The sequence below is a fragment of the Rattus norvegicus genome, chromosome 7 (genome assembly GCF_036323735.1).
Source record: "Rattus norvegicus strain BN/NHsdMcwi chromosome 7, GRCr8, whole genome shotgun sequence".
Taxonomy (NCBI): Eukaryota; Metazoa; Chordata; class Mammalia; order Rodentia; family Muridae; genus Rattus; species Rattus norvegicus.
The window spans coordinates 133,790,851-133,807,663 of NC_086025.1; the positions used below are offsets into that span (position 1 = coordinate 133,790,851).

A 16,813-nucleotide genomic window follows, 5' to 3' on the forward strand; every position below is an offset into this window, starting at 1 on the left:
AGGGTGAGATGGGGGCTTGAAAGGAAGAAAAGAAGAAATCACAAAAAACCATGTTTTATTAAAAGACTTCCCTCCCACCTCAAAACAAAACAAAACAGCCCCCCCCCCACAAAAACAGTAAAGGTCAGCAGGTGGCCAGGATAATTTTTTAATGTTTTAGTTGTGTGTGTGTGTGCATGTGTGTGAACCTATGTATACATGTACACAATGGCCACTGTTTGGAGGTCAAAGGACAACTTGAGAGGAGTTGGTTCTCTTTTTTCACCATGTGGGTCCCATCAAACTCTGGTCATCAAGCCCTGTGGCAAATCGCTTCATCTAGGAAGCCATCTCACTGGCCCCCTGGAGAATACCTTAAAGCTTACTTTTGTCATCTTACAAGTCCTGTGTGTTCCACCTGTTCAACCCCAGGAATCCTGTCTTCACCGCATTTCTGGCTTGTAAGTAGGCCTCACCACAAGTGGCGTTTTTACGTGGCTCTGGGGCGCGCCTGGACACAGGCCTCATTCATGCTTGCACTACGCACACTTTTAGCCGAGTCATCGCAGCCTTTTTATTTGACGTCTTTGAGACAGGGTCCATTGTTTAAGCTTCAAACTCCTGAATTCAAACAGTGCTTCTTCTGCCTTTGTCTCCCCAGCAGCTGAGACGTCAGGTGCATCGCAGCATGCGGGGCTCACTTTTAATTAGCACGTAGTAGGCAAAGACATTTATGGGGTACAAATGTGATATTTCAACACATGTATAGACTATGTCATGATCTGACCAGAATGGTGGGTGTATCTTAACGGAATTGATGTTTTGGGCGCATAAATGTGTGTGTGTGTGTGTGTGTGTGTGTGTGTGTGTGTGTTCATATGTGCATGGTAATGGGTGTGTACATGCCACAACTTATTTGTAGAGGTCAGAGGATGACCTCAGGGGGTGACCTCAGGAGATGACCTCAGGGGGTGACCTCAGGGGATGACCTCAGGGGGTGCCCTCAGGGGTGGCCTCAGGGGGTGACCTCAGGGGATGACCTCAGGGGGTGCCCTCAGGGGTGACCTCAGGCATTGGTCTCTGCCCACCCTCTGGTTTGGCACAGAGTCTCACATTTGTTTGACACTGTTGTGTTCCAGTGAGCTGACCTGAGAGGTTCCAAGAACTCTGCCTCCAGCTTGTTCCTCATCAAAGGTGTGGTGACCCATGTCCGATGTCCACAGCATGCCTAGGCAGCCAGAGATTTAAACTTGGGTTCTCATGCCTGTATAGCAAGCCCTTTGCACACCGAGCCACCTTCCCAGCCCTGTGTGGATTCTTTAAAAACTAAGTGTAGTCTGAGGCTTCCCTCTCTCGAGAGTTGAAACCTAGTTCTGTTATAAAAGGCAGGTGGAGCAGAAGTGGGAATGGCCACCATTGACAGTGCTGCTGAGGTGCTGTCTGTACCTCAGCCCTTAGGACCCGCCTTTGAGAACTGAAGTTACGAGAAGGAAAGCACTTAGGCTCCAGCCTAGTCGTGGATAAGAGCATTTCATAACCAGCTGGCCACTTCCCTCAGGGCTGTCATCTTTCCCTAGCTGCAGGTGTGCGCTCCCCGAGAATCCCAACAACCACACCTTACAGTACTGGAAGGAGCACAGCATCCCGACTGCAGACGTGAACTGGGCAAACCTGACTGTCAGCGTAAGTCTGGGCATGACTGGAGGCTGTGGTGACCGCCCTGGTCTAGGAAGGACTTTAGATGCAGGTTGAGCAGCACTGTGCTGGGCCCTGGCCTTTAAGCTTAAGCGGATGTAGTGTCACCTGTAACCCTAGCGCTTGGGAGACCAAGGTTAGCAACATTGTAAATTTGAGGACACCCAGGGCTATACTGTGAGGTTGTCTGAGATCTAAAAATGGGCTATTCTGACCATATAACCGGTAACCATGTGTGGGCCTGTTACTGGTCAACTCTGCTAAATGGTATTGATAGACTTACAGATTTCCTTGCTGTTTTCATGCTAAAATTGCTACATTTTATTTATTGATCACCATAGCATCCTTATTGGAGCAATTATCTGATGCACATTTCTATCAAATATCCAAAGCCTGAATGTTCAAGTTTCAAGGTTCTAATAAAGATGATAGTGACTTCTAAGTCCTTCCCCAAGCCTAGGGAGAAATGTCTGTCCCAGGCAGTTCTAGCTTCATGTCCAAGTGCCTTGGTCAGAGCCACACAGTCTTGACAGGGACCCGCTAGCGAGGGCCGCAGCCTGCGTGGTGGTCAAGTGGATAATGTGGGGACCCTGCTCCCCAGTACCCATGGGATGGCTGTGCATGGTGAAGGCAGCAGCTGGTTGTTGTGTCCCCAGCTGTTGTCACCCAGAGTGCTTGTTGCTCCAGGAATGCCAGGAGATGCACGGGGAGTTCATAGGATCGGCCTGTGGTCACCATGGGCCCTACACGCCTGACGTGCTCTTCTGGTCCTGTATTCTGTTCTTCGCTACCTTCATCGTCTCAAGCACCTTGAAGACGTTTAAGACGAGCCGCTACTTCCCAACGAGGGTAGGTAGCATGCCTACACATCAGAGTCCTTTCCCTGCCCCATGCTGCTGCCCCAGCTGGCCCGATGAGGAGCTTCACGGTGGCCGGCTTTTCCAGCAGCCTCGTTCACAGCTCTGTGGTATGGGAGTAGGAGGGGGCTTTAAACCTTTTAAGTCAAGGCTCTGGAAAGATCTCCAGAGGTGAGGTCTCCTCTCCAGAATGGTGCCAAGTTTCATGCCTCGGATTCCCAGACACTTGGGATGTAAGGCCAGAGCAGGCATGCTGAAAACAGTCGGTTGGAGAGAAATGATCCTCACGCTCCAAAGGACTCGAAAACCCCTCCTTACCCATGGTTCCTACCACAGTTTATGAACTCCCTGGCTGCACGGGCTGCAGCAGCCAGCCTGCCTGTGGCTTGGATTCCCTCCCTCACCACCTGAAGCCTCGAGATACATCATTTCTGTCGAGAGCAAAGGCCTATTCAGGCAGAGCAGGATTAGAGCCTGAGTTTGAGCATCTGTGTGGCCATTGCTTCTGTGAGGTTTCTCACCCAGCAACCTGCAAATATCAGAGTGCACGAAGGTGCAGGCGGGGGCTCTGTGGATTAGAACCCATCTTAGGCCTCTGTGACCTGCAGAGCAGTTGAGCAATATTAGCTAAGCTTACAATCTGTGTTCTAGCGGGACAAATAGTTACCAAGTAGCCGCCAGATGCTGGCTAGTTGCCCAAGCCTGGACAAGTGCTGTGAGGAACACAGAGATCTCAGCAGGGCCAGTGAGAGGGCTCAGTGGGTGAAGGTGCTTGCTGCCAATCCTAACGACCGGAGTTTGGTCCCTGGGACCCACATGGTGGAGAGAGAACAACCTCCTCAAGTTATCCTGTCTCAGTGTGTGTCATGGTGTGTGCACATGTACAGAGTAAGTAAATAAATACTTAAAAACCAATTTAAAAAAATCTTCCAGTAGATATGAAGGGAAACTACAGGGACAGACAGTTGGTACCATGTGCCTGGGGATCAGTGCTGTTGGAATTGAAAGCAGAGAAGGAGGGACCGTGTGGGACTAGAATGCTCAGGGTTATGTTGTATGGAGCTTCAGGGCATACATGGGGCAGTCAAGGATGATCGAGTCATGGAGAATGTGCTGCAAACCTTAGGCATCATAGCAAAGCGATGCTGCACTCGTGCACACGTGTGTGTATTGCCGTCTGTGGGAAGCTGGGGTTACGGCAGGTGTCAGTCCCTCTGTCTTTTATCAAAGCACCCTAAGCTCTAACATGGGACAGGCCTCTTGGGATAGGCCCTAAAACGGGTAGGAATACACACGTGCTCTCATGCATGTACTCTCACACACATGCACACCACACACACAAACATAAAAGTACACACACCACCCTCATACACACGCACACATATACCACACACCACACACACACACACACACAGAGAGAGAGAGAGAGAATAAACACTATTGAAAAACTGAAGCAGGGAAGAAGTACAGGACGGAGGCAGTGGTGGGTTTTAAGTCCATAATGGGGTGTCAGCAGTGCTGGGGAGACTCTGCCCAACACAGAGGAGTCTGACTACACCACCGAAAAGGATTTCCAGACAAGCCACAGTGAAACAAAATTGGTGAGTGTCTTGTACAGGGCCACGCAGGGAAAGGACACAGAAGACTCTGCAAAGGTCTTCTCTAAGGCAGAGTGAGTCTGTGCTTTGCTGAGTTACTGTGCTCTGCGGATATAACCTACAGCAAGGCTTAAAGGTGAAGCTTGAAATTAAGCAAAACCGTATCCGCTCTCTAGGATATAACTTGTTTCATCAGTAAAGTGCTTGACTTGCAAAATGAACCCAGGTAAAAAGTCTGGGTGTCATGGTGCCCCCTTGGGATTCCGTTCTCAGGACGGAGAGACTGGTCCCAGGGGTTTCCTGGCAGGTGTGGAGACTGGTGGGAGCGAGCAGGGCTGGCTTCACAAAGGGCTGCCAGGGGGAGGGCTGCCAGGGGGAGGGCTGCCAGGGGGAGGGCAGCCAGGGGGAGGGCTGCCAGGGGGAGGGCAGCCAGGGGGAGGACGCCTGTGTGTCTGGAGCAGTGACCAGCGGGCTGCTGTAAGCTTGGAGGACCTCACAGGGAGGAGAGCTTTGGGTTTTGAACAGGGAGACCTCTGGGGGGAGGGGCAAGGGGTTGGTAGAGGAAGGTTTGATTCACCTAGGGTTTTTGTTTTTAATTTATTCATGTATTTATATCCCATACCCCCTCCCTGTCCCCATCACAGGGCTCCTCCCTGATCCCCTCCCCTTCACCTCTGACTGTTACTCTAGAAGGTGGTTTCAGGAGCAGTGGAGGCAAGGGTGAAGTGGTTGACCCGGTGAGAGAGGCCAGTGACTTGCCGAGTGTGGAAACACGCTCAGGTTCTGGACATCTTCTGAGTGTCAGCTGAGGCACATGTGGATGCTGGGTGTGGGAGGACTGGAACTGCAGGAGGAGGCTGCAGAGGTCTGGGCCAGCACAGTAAACCTTGGCTGGACACAGAGGTCTGAACCTGGGCCTGCATATCCCAAACTGCACTCTCAGAGGTTCTGCTTCCCGTGTCGTGGGCACTACACTGAGTAGACTAAAACAGTCCTGTTTGAATATTTTCGTGTTATTTCGGGAGCTAACGTCCTGTGCCGTGTTTAACCGCTCTGGTTGTTTGCTGCGCCAGGTTCGCTCCACGGTGAGTGACTTCGCTGTGTTCCTCACCATCTTTACTATGGTGATCCTAGACTTTCTGATTGGCGTCCCCTCGCCCAAGCTTCAGGTCCCCAGCGTGTTCAAGGTAAGTGGACCTCGGGGAGCTTCGCGCCTGAGTGCGCACTGATCTCGAGTTGCCCTCAGAGGCTCAGTAAGCAAAATGTAACGTTTGTTACCAGGAAAAGTTGTCCTACTAAGTCTTAGGAGAATGGAAAGTGACTTAAGGCTGTGCTGGCATGGAGAGGCTTCCACGGAGGGAGCCCGGCTGATACCAGCTGCGCAGAGCTGTGGCTTTAGGGACTGGGAAGGTGTAGAAATGATCTCAGACCTCGGAAGGTCTTGTTGGGGGCCTGCGACTGCTCCTGAATCACCAGGAGATTTCTTCAACACTGTTTTGTGTTTGCTTGTCAGATTCTTGGTAATCCACAGCAGTTAAAAATCTTACATACAAACTGAAATACTGATGAATCCCTGGGATCCCAGTCTAATCCAGTGTGAGCGAGCGAGTGAGCGAGCGAGCGTTCCATGAGGCTGGAAAGTGAGCTCAGTCCCACAGACCCTCACTGGGTGGAGAGGCCAGAAAGCCTGGGCCCGCCCAACCGCCTCAGAAGACACCAGAAGGTGACGGTGTATGGACATTTTTGAGAATTCTGGAATTTCGGTTTCTTTTAAAAAACGCAGAAACAATCCTAAGAGTGTGCTTTTGTTTTGAGCCCCAAGTGCGGGATGCGGGGCTGCTTCGGACTGTCCGCAGCAGCTGACATGATTTACCTTGTGAGCTAGCAGAAGCATGGTTTTGCCAGCTGCCGACAGTTTCTGTGATTGTGTGATGTTTGGAATTCTGGGAACTTCTCAAATTGTACATAATTTTGAGAGCCCCAAGAGGCCAGTGAGTGGTGGTTGGTCATTTAGGGACGGTTGGTTGAGGTTTGTTAGTAGCCGTGGTGAAAGAAGAAACAAAAAGAAAGGGATGAGGCCCAGGATCTCCCCCCCCCCCTGCTCCCCCCCACGCTCTCCCCTCTGTCCTTGTTCCTTTCCTCTCTAGTGTTAGGGGTGAAACTGGGGGGATAAAGGGTGGGGAAAGAGAGGAACCTGCAAAGCAGAAAAGACCAGCTACAGGAAGAGTTCAGGGTGGCAGGAAGACAGAGAGTGGTAGAGGCAGTCCTTGACGCTCCATGGCGCACACCTTTAGACCCAACACACAGGAGGCAGGGGCAGGCAGATCTTTGTGAACCTGATGCCAGCCTGGTCTACAGAGCAGGTTCTGGGCCAGCCAGGGCTTCTCCACAGTGAGGCACTTTACCGTCTTTCTCACCATCTTCACAGCGATTACACAAACTATTAGTATATTTTTTTCTATTTTGTCTGTTTAATTCTGTTGAACTTATTAAAATGCGGAATGGGTTAAGAAACACCATCCACATAACAGCTCAGAGCCCCGTGTCTAGCCCTGTGTCAATGAACACCATACCTGGCTAACTGCAGGACAAAGGAAATAGGTGAGTTTTGAGCATTGGGTTCTTGGGGAAGTCCTGTGATGTGTGGTGAGCTTGAGATGTGAGTTGATTTCTGGGACTTCTGGGAGGCAGGGAGAGACAAGACTGAGAAACAGGAGGTTAAAGAAAATGTGGCTCCTGAAGCAGAGGGAGCTGTCTCCTGTCTTTCTCGGGAAGCAGCCAGTTTGCAGTTCCCTCAGCCAGTCTCCGTAGCCACAGTGGGTAGCTCCCTGACCCAGGGTTCCGATTCTCCACCCTAGAAAGGAAAAGTCGTATTTGCATGCAGGCTGTTTGCAAGCCCCTCCTCTGTGCTTTAAACCATGTCCAGACTGTTTATAATACCTACAGCAACGTAGATGGTGTCTGTTGTACCCTGTAGTGTTTGGAGAACAGTGACAACATCTGTATGTGTCTAACAGAGGTGTCTCCACAAGAATCTTTTGTCTGTAGTTCATGGGCTTGGCTATGACTACTTATAACATTGTTAATGGTTTAGTACGTTTTGTGTTGGTCTGAGAACATAACTACTACCTGTAGTACTCTTACTACAGAAGCATAAGTTCTAAAGCTTTTAAAATGTATTCAACCATTCAAAAGCCAGGACATGCCAGTATCATTTGAAACCAAGTATTGTAACTAAGTATCAACAAGATGTAGCAAGCTTTCCTTTGTTTGCTGAGTTTTCCGGTCATTCTGGGTGATAATACTTTTATCCTCCAGCACCGAGTGTTTTCTCCAGAGTGCACCGAGGGAGGGGTCAAGAGTTTGAGCAAATGACTTATAAAGTCATTGAAGAAAGATGGTCCTAGATCAGTTCCCTAAGCTTTGGGCCTCCTGACATCTTCAGTTCCTGGGCTTCTGTTTCACCACTGATGAGAGGAGCTCATGGGACAATCTACTCTCAGCCCAAGAACTATGAGTCTGTCTTTCTTCTGTACTTCAGACGGAGAGTCCATGGCTTGCGGAGAGGAGGGGCGAGGGTTAGCTGTATTATTTAGTCTTCAGAAGGCAATTTTTTTTTGTTGTTCTTTTTTTCGGAGCTGGGGACCGAACCCAGGGCCTTGCGCTTGCTAGGCAAGCGCTCTACCACTGAGCTAAATCCCCAACCCCCAGAAGGCAATTTTTAAATAACAGATAAGTTGCTAATTATGCTGTACTTGTGGTGAGGTCGAGATGAAGTTGCTTTCTCTGTTCTTGGGGAATAAACAGAAGGCAGTGAGGATTAATGCGAAGTCCGCAGGAAGCTGATTAGTAAGGACTGATGGCCAAAGGAGATCTGGAAAAAAGGTCCAGGGACTTCCTTAGGGGCTGCTATAGTTCATACTTTGTTTTGTTTTTCTAAAGTCTTTCTCCTTCAAAGGAGAACAAAGAGACACGTGGAATAATGTTCAGTGTGGTTTGGTTTGCGCTCCTCTTCAGAGTTAAGATACAGAAACCACGCTTGTTTTCTCTCCCAGCCAACGAGGGATGATCGAGGATGGTTCATTAGTCCCATCGGCCCCAATCCCTGGTGGACCGTGATAGCCGCGATTATCCCAGCTCTCCTGTGCACCATCTTGATATTCATGGACCAGCAGATCACCGCCGTCATCATTAACCGGAAGGAGCACAAGCTCAAGGTGACCAGGGGCTCCGACCCCGGGAGGCTGGGACAAGCCATGTGTACCAGGAGCTGTAGAGAAGGCCGTCTCAGAAGGGCTTTCCATTGCTCCCTCATAAATAACAGAGGTTGGCTGGAGGGGAGACTGGAGTGGAGCATGGTGCTGAGATGCAGAAGGAGCTTGCACGCCATTGCTCTCCTCTCAAGCAAGCACGCCATTACAGCAGTGGTGGGCAGAGGCTCTGCTGATCCCTAAATAGCTGTGCTTCTGAATCAACAACTCTACAGCCTTTCCTCCCGGGGCTTGGCTCAGAGCTGTGAGCCTGTTTCCCAGAGGCGGGAATTCTCCCCTCTGGGTTTATCATGAGGCTTCAAAACCTCACCCCAAGCTTACACGAGCTTACGGATTACCCAGACTGTGTGAGTTAGGATCCTGAGCTCACAGATTACCCAGACTGTGTGAGTTAGGATCCTGAGCTCACAGATTACTCAGACTGTGTTAGGATCCTGAGCTCACAGATTACCCAGACTGTGTTAGGATCCTGAGCTCACGGATTATCCAGACTGTGTTAGGATCCTGAGCTCACAGATTACCCAGACTGTGTTAGGATCCTGAGCTCACAGATTACCCAGACTGTGTGAGTTAGGATCCTGAGCTCACAGATTACTCAGACTGTGTGAGGATCCTGAGCTCACGGATTACCCAGACTGTGTGAGTTAGGATCCTGAGCTCACAGATTACTCAGACTGTGTTAGGATCCTGAGCTCACAGATTACTCAGACTGTGTTAGGATCCTGAGCTCACGGATTACCCAGACTGTGTGTGTTAGGTGCCGCGTGCCTTCATCTCTGTGGCAGGGATGAGCAGTGGTGTTCAGGGACTCAACAGAAACATTTCTCTAGCTATCTAGAATGGTCAAGGTGTGGCTCCCTTCTGGTTTTCTTCCAGAGAAGGCTGATCAGGAGCGTGTGAGATTCATGCACAGCAAGCTGGAGGCAACTGGATAGAGACTAGATATTGGCATATACAGAGCAAGCTAAAATATCAGTTTTTCCTCTGTTGCCTCCTACCTGGGAAGGTCGTAAGAATTCTCTGGACACCCTCCTCCTCATACCCCCACAGCTGTGAGCCTGAAGCCCTTAGCTTAGTGTTATGTGGCCTACCTCAGCCAACTCACTGAAGGTTACTGTCTCCCCACAGAAAGGCTGTGGCTACCATCTGGACCTGCTCGTGGTGGCCATCATGCTGGGGGTCTGCTCCCTCATGGGCCTGCCTTGGTTCGTGGCTGCGACCGTGCTGTCCATTACTCATGTGAATAGCCTCAAGCTGGAATCTGAATGCTCTGCTCCGGGGGAGCAGCCTAAGTTTCTGGGCATCCGAGAACAGAGAGTCACGGGCCTCATGATCTTTGTGCTGATGGGCTGCTCCGTCTTCATGACAGCGGTCTTAAAGGTATTCCTTCACTAGCAACGCGGACGGCCTCTGTGCGGGGAATGCAGTGGCCAGTGTATATACACACACAGAGGCATGCCCTGGAAGAAGTTGTTCTTGTGGACAGTTAAGTGTGCTTAAGAAATGGACATGATAGTAATAGAATGTGATAAGTGATCCAAAGGTCCGCCGCCATTTTCCTTTCTCTGGATAGCTCCCTTTATGCTGGAAGGCTGAGCCTTCAACATGCAAAGCAGGCAGTGCAGGGCTGAGCTCTGCCCCGCCCCTTTTTACCCTGAGGTTGTTTTTGAGAAGTTCTTATGCAGTTCTGGCTGGTGTAAAAATCACTATGTGAGGGGCTGGGGATTTAGCTCAGTGGTAGAGCGATTGCCTAGGAAGCGCAAGGCCCTGGGTTCGGTCCCCAGCTCCGAAAAAAAGAATCAAAAAAAAAAAACCAAAAAACAAAACAAAACAAAAAAAAACACTACGTGACTAGGCTGGCTTTGAACCTGCAACAGTCATACTGTCTCTAAGTTTTGGTTGCTAGGATCATAAATATTGTTCCTGTTTGGTTTCGGTTGTGTGGTAAGGATCATGACCAAAAGCAACCTGGGGAGGAAAGGGTTACTTTACCTTGTACTTTCAGGAAACAGTCAATCCTGAAGGAAAGTCAGGGGGGGTGGGGCTCGAGCGGGTGGGGCCTCACCAGGTACCTGCTCTCAACTCCACCTGCTCAGATAACTTTGTTCTACAATGCAGGGCCACCTGCCTAGCAGGGGTGCTGCCCAGGGCACTGGCCCTCCCACATTAATCAAGGCAGTGTTCCCCAGACAGTCCTCAGCTGAAGTTTCCTCTTTTCAGGGGACTCCTAAGTTGGGTCACATTGGTCATGAAGACTCACTCAGCAGCACACTGTCCAACAGTGCTGCACACCTGTCACCAAACAGAAATGTCCAGCTACCTAGAGTCGGGGCAACATAGTCCAGTGTGGCCTTTCTAACTCTGAGAGAAAGGATGTTGTCCTTTAGCCCAGGATGAGAGCGTGTGAGGGGCTAGGCTTGTGGAACAGCACCAGGCTCTGGGTGGGCTCCTCAGAACTGTGGCAGCCAGGCAGGTGGCGCACGTGGATGGAGGTAGGAAGAGCAGAAGTTCAAGGCCATCCTCAGGACCTTCTTTGTGTACACACCGAGTTCGAGGCCAGCCAGGGGAACAAACAACAGAAACCGAGTTCAGTCTTGAGCCGGGACCCTCTAGACTGGCTTTGGAGGCCTGTTTCTCACGCTCACACTTGCATGAAGATTTTCTCTAAGGTGAACACATGTGACAGCGAAGCCATGTTCACACGCCTATGGACACTTTAAAAAGCGCAGCATAACAACATGTTCCCAACTCACTTCCTCTCCACTGCCCTCAAGTCTCAGGTCAGAAAGCAGGAATTATTTTTAGTCTGTGTCAAAATGCACAAAGCTCCAAAGGATGCGATAATTATAGAAAGATTTAAATTATGTCTGTGAAGTCTATGTGCACGTGTGTGCATGTGTGTGTGTGCGTGTACATGCACAGATGGGTGTGAGTGTATGTGTGTCCCCATCTGTCTACTCATAATCTAGGGAGGAGACATAAGGCCTATGACTTACCTTATTTCAGCAACTTCATTTCAGAACAAAATGACTTCGATGTTACCAGAGCATGGGGTTTTCCAAGATAACTGAAGGAGAGGCAGCAGAAACAAAGACCGTGTTTATGAGACTGTGGCTTTGTTTCATTTTTGGAATTAAACATTTATATAGATGGGACGTAGTGGTGTACACCTTTAGTCCCAGCACTCAGGATGCAGAGATGGGCAGGTGTCCATGAGTTCAGGACAAGCCTAGCCTACATAGTGAGTTCTAAGCAAGACCCTGTGTCAATACTGCTAGACTTCAGTGCTGCTGGGATTGCCACAGCATGGGATCCTACCCACCTGTGCACACACACACACACACATCCATACACCTGTGGCCACGTGTGCACGCACATGCACACATTCCCGGTCATGTGCACGCTCGTGGTTCTGTGCACACACACGTGGACATAGACTTTACAGCCCTAATTTAAATCTTACCTTGAGTCTTTCTCTGCAGTTTATCCCAATGCCAGTGCTCTACGGAGTTTTCCTCTACATGGGAGTCTCTTCTCTACAAGGAATCCAGGTATGTGTGGTTCAGCCATGTCTCTTCCTCAGGGCTCACTTGTCCTGACCAGAGACCAACGCGCCCAGGGAGGCACAACCAGTTCTGAGAAATTAGTTCCCCGTCTTATCATTTGGCCAAGGAATGTCTTCAGATATGAGGTGCAAAATATGGTCATGTCGGAACGAGAGCGTTGACTTTCAGAATGGTTGGCTTGACGTCATAATTCCAGTCACTTTTAATCCATGGTTATTTGATATTAAGCTAGGATGCTTTGCCAAATTCCTATAGACCTGAAGCTGAAACCTCAGTCAGTAACCAGAGGCGTAAACTGGGGTCATTGAGACGGCTCTGCAGGAAAGGAGCTTATGGCCAAGTCCAACCCTGGGTTCTGTCCTGGGAGCCTGTGGTAGAAGAAAACAAGTAGTCCTTTGCCCTCCACACGCATGCCGTAGTGTGGTGGTGGTGTGTTCTTGTGTGTGTGTGTGTGTGTGTGTGTGTGTGTGTGTGTGTGTGTGTGTGTGTGTGTTTCTCCTTCCACCTTTATGTAAGTCCCAGGATAGTAAGCACAGAGATGGACTTAGCTTGGGGGCCCTGCCCTAGGAGCTTGACCTCTGCGGCTGCTGCAGTGTAGGAGAGGAGAAAGCGGTTGGCACCTGGGGTTAGTTAGAAAAGGAGGTTTCACCGAGCCTTCTGACTTCCGCTCACTGACCTGACCAAGCTGCCTGCTGTCTCGGCGACTCGGTTTCCCTCTCTCTCCAGTAGAACAGTCCTGTTGAGCAGGTGGTGTAATGCTGTGTCTGGGCTTAAGGAGGCGTCCAGCCCCAGACCGCCCAGACACCAATGCTAGCCCTTCCTTGCAGTTCTTTGACCGTCTGAAGCTTTTTGGGATGCCTGCAAAACACCAGCCAGACTTCATCTACCTGCGGCACGTGCCGCTGCGCAAAGTGCACCTCTTCACGCTGGTCCAGCTCACCTGCCTCGTCCTGCTCTGGGTCATTAAGGCGTCACCGGCTGCCATTGTTTTCCCAATGATGGTAAGGTCTGGCTTCCCCTTCCCCTACCCCGAGACAGGCTTTCCCCGTGGAGCCCTGGCAGCCCTGGAACTTGCTGTGTAAACCAGGCTGGCCTCAGACTCACAGAAATGGATGCCTCTGCCTCCTGAGTGCTGAGATTAAAGGTGTGCAGCCTGGCTGAGTGTGGATTATGTCCATAATTATTAATGCTATTTTGACGATGTGGTAGACTATGTACAGCGTAAAGTTTGCTGCGTTCACCATTTTTAAAGGTATGGGTCAGTGGGGTAAGAACATTGTTGGGGGACCACCAGCACCATCCATTTCTAGACCTTTGTCACCCAAAACAAACTCCAGACTCTTTGAAGTGCACCCTCCCCCCTTTCTCCCCTCTCACACACCCGTAGGCAGCCACAGTTCTGTCTTCTCTGTGGCTCCTGTTATCCGGGGTCACTCCTGTTGCCACATTGTCTCGTGTGTCAGAATTTCCTTAAGTTTGAAAAATGGATGTTCTTTTTCTTTTAGAGATTTGTTTATTTAATGTATATGAGTACACTGTCCTCAGACACACCAGAAGAGGGCATCGGATCCCATTACAGATGGTTGTGAGCTACCATGTGGTTGCTGGGATTTGAACTCAGGACCTCTGGAAGAGTGTTACCACTGAGCCACCTCTCCAGCCCCTGAAAAATGGATACTCTGCTCATTTATGTTATCAACTAAATGTCAGCTCCCTGGGACCCGATGCCATCTCTGACCTCCATAGGCACCAGGCATACACGCAGTGCATATGCATACATACATATGAAATAAAACATGTTTTAAAAGATGCATGGGAACAAAACACGGATAAGATATGGCGAAAGCCTCGGCGTCCAGTGTGAATGAGCGACGCCCGGTAAGTGGCTACTGCTGGGATCCTCACGAGCCAGGTTTTGCTCGGAATGTCCCAGGCTGCTCCGAAAATCACTTTGCTTTCTGTCCCATGGGGGAGGCTCGCCCTTCAACCTGCTTCCTTCTCCTCCTCAGGTCCTGGCCTTGGTCTTCGTGAGGAAGGTCATGGACCTCTGCTTCTCCAAGCGTGAGCTGAGCTGGCTGGACGACCTCATGCCTGAGAGCAAAAAGAAGAAGCTGGATGATGCGAAGAAGAAGGAGGAGGAGGAGGTAGAGCCCGGCCCCGCTCCGGCCATAGAGATCAGGGCCTCCTTACAGAGCAGAGAGGCAGGGCGGGCCACGTGGGGAGGTGGCATGTCTGGGATCCTGAGGGTTGCACTGAGGCCTGCTTTTCTTCGAGAAGGTCTGACTTGAGTTTATAAAACCCATCATGTCTGAGAGATTTGGCTGTGCACCTGTTGCAGACGGTGCTGTGACCAGCTCCGTGCAAACACAGCTTGCTGGGGACTTTCTGTCCTTCGCCTCCCACAGCAGTTGGCACCTTGTTGTCTACACCGTGACGTGACGTGACGTGACGTGTAGACCGTGAGCCCATGGCCTGAGCATGCACAGAAAGGCCATGTGGCAAGATGAAAAAACACCAGGCCAAAAACGAAAGGGCAGGGCGCGTCCTGAGGCAGCTGCTGCCCAAACGGCCTTCCAGCTCTGTCAGTGCAGGCCGGTTTTGTGTTACCTTGATAAAAGCTAGAGTTGTCAGAGAGAAATAAGCCTGGGTTGAGGAAATGCCACCATGAGATCTAGCTGTAAGGCATTTTCTGGTTTGTGATCAGTGTGGGAGGGCCCACCTCATTGTGAGTGCTGGATTCTACAAGGAAGCAGGCTGAGCAGGCCTTGAGGAGCAAGCCAGTAAGCAGCACCCCTCCATGGCCTCTGCATCAGCTCCTGACCCCAGGCTCCTGTCCTCTTTAAGCTCCTGCCTTGACTTCCTTCAGTGATAAGCAGTGCTATGGAAGCATAAGGCAAATAAACCCTTTCCTCCCCAACTTGCTTTCTGGTCATGGGGTTTCATGGCCATGATAGACTCTTTCTCCCTCCCCCCCTCCCTCCATCCCTCCCCCCTCCCTCCCTTCCTTCCTTCCTTTTCTCTCTTTCTCACTGCCTGCTCTGACGGGAAGGAACCTGTCACTCAGTAGACACTGGCATCTTTTTCAACTATATTTTAATATAAAATTTCCTAATGTCTTGAATTTAACAATGTAAGTTTTTTTTTTAACTTGAAATTTTTAAATGCATATGCAGAGGAATAAGTTATGTTCCTTCTGCCTACGGTGTCACCATCCCTGGCTGAGACTTTTTGGCTTTTTATGTGAGTCCTGGTAATTTGAGTCAGGTCCTCACGCATTCCAGAAGCACTGCACTTCAGCCACACCCTAGACTCCCCTGTTTCTCTCTCTCTCTCTGTCTCTCTCTCTGTCTCTCTCTCTGTCTCTCTCTGTCTCTCTCTCTGTCTCTCTCTCTCTGTCTCTCTCTGTCTCTCTCTCTCTCTCTCTCTCTCTCTCTCTCTCTCTCTCTCTCTCTCTCTGCGTGTGTGTGTGTGTGTTAAGAAACTGAGTCTTTGACCACAGGGCCTCCTCCTTGTCAGGTAGTCCTGGCTAACTTTCTCTTTTTGGCAACACTGACACGCTCTTGTGTCCCCTGTGCTCCTGCAATTGGCCGTTGGTTCTAAGGGCGCCCTCACATTTGCGTTCTTACTGTTTCTCAGTGCAGTTCCATTCTGTTATTTGATGGCCTCACATCTTGTGAGGCGTCGAGCCCATGGAAGGACCTAATTATATGAGTGAGAACGAAAACTGTGCCTGCCTCCTTGGTGGTAAAAAATGACTCTTGGCTTACTTGCTAAGGATATAATTGTAAGCCAGGGTGCAATAAAGAAGCCACCAGAATGGCCATTCTGAGGAGGGCCAGAGCAGAGAGAAAAGGCAGCCCAGGCTGTCTGAGGGAAGCAATGGGGACGGGTACAGGGACAGGGAAGCCTTGCTGTTACACAGACCAGGTGTCCGGGAGGCGGGGAGCCAGGGAGCCAGCATCTTAGGTGTGCCCACCGGAAGTGGCTGCCTCTGGCAGGCTCCCGGAGATGCTGGCTATGGGCTGTTAGCAATCCTTGTATAGGCCAACCTGACCTAGCCACGACTCGTTTCTGGGCACGTGCTCTGCCTTTTTGAGTTTGGGGAGTAGGAGTTTCCTTTGGACTTGATGATGTCCCCCCTTTCTTCCAGGAGGCTGAGAAGATGTTGGATATTGGGGGTGATAAGTTCCCCCTGGAAAGCAGGAAGTTGCTAAGTAGTCCTGGCAAGAACAACAGCTTCAGGTAAAACTCCCAGGTACCAGCGAGCTTGCCTCGGGGTCCTGAGACATGGAGCTCTAAGGAGCGGTGTGGCCGGGCACCGCCCCTTGAAAACAGCTTTCCATGTCACTGCGCTGATGCCTGCTGGGTGGCCTGCTCTGCGGGCCTGGGAGTCAGCCAGTGTCCCCAGTGCTCGTCCCATGTCAGGGTGTCCAGCAGGGTCTGTCTCTGTCCCCGTCCACTTCCTACGGTTACCGTTGGCCAAGGCGCCATGGTTACAGCACTGCTAATACAGACCAGGATTCAGACGGCAGCTCTTCCCTTCTCAACTCCAAGTTGTTCCTTTCCACTTTCCTAAGTCCTAGAGCCCGAGAAGTTCGTTTCTAGTTTTCAGCCTGGTGGGCACGGAATGCCTGCACCCAGGCCTGTCTCTGGGGACAGGCAGGGAAGTCACTCCCATGTGGGTTACAGCATTTTAATCCAGGGAGCCAAGGAGATGCTGACCTCAAAGCCCAGGCAAGCCCCTTTCTCTACCCAGGCTGTTCCCCAACACAAAGCACGGGGTCCAAATCCCCTGTCCGTGGTTCAGTCCTGGCCTGCATGTCTGCTGGGAGGCCGCATGCCCAGGC

General features: G+C 50.7%; 1 protein-coding gene across 4 annotated transcripts in view; it reads left to right on the forward strand.

The window, feature by feature from the left end:
* The window catches only part of Slc4a8 (solute carrier family 4 member 8), a 75,227-nt gene that overhangs the window by 48,021 nt on the left and 10,393 nt on the right, over positions 1-16,813 (forward strand). For 2 of the 4 annotated variants that reach the window (NM_001414948.1, NM_199497.3), the window contains 9 exon segments: positions 1,557-1,662; positions 2,362-2,523; positions 5,203-5,316; positions 8,185-8,346; positions 9,529-9,780; positions 11,883-11,951; positions 12,794-12,967; positions 13,976-14,110; positions 16,117-16,208. In NM_001414948.1, the coding sequence (NP_001401877.1) occupies positions 1,557-1,662; positions 2,362-2,523; positions 5,203-5,316; positions 8,185-8,346; positions 9,529-9,780; positions 11,883-11,951; positions 12,794-12,967; positions 13,976-14,110; positions 16,117-16,208 (1,266 nt within the window). 4 annotated transcript variants of the gene reach the window in all.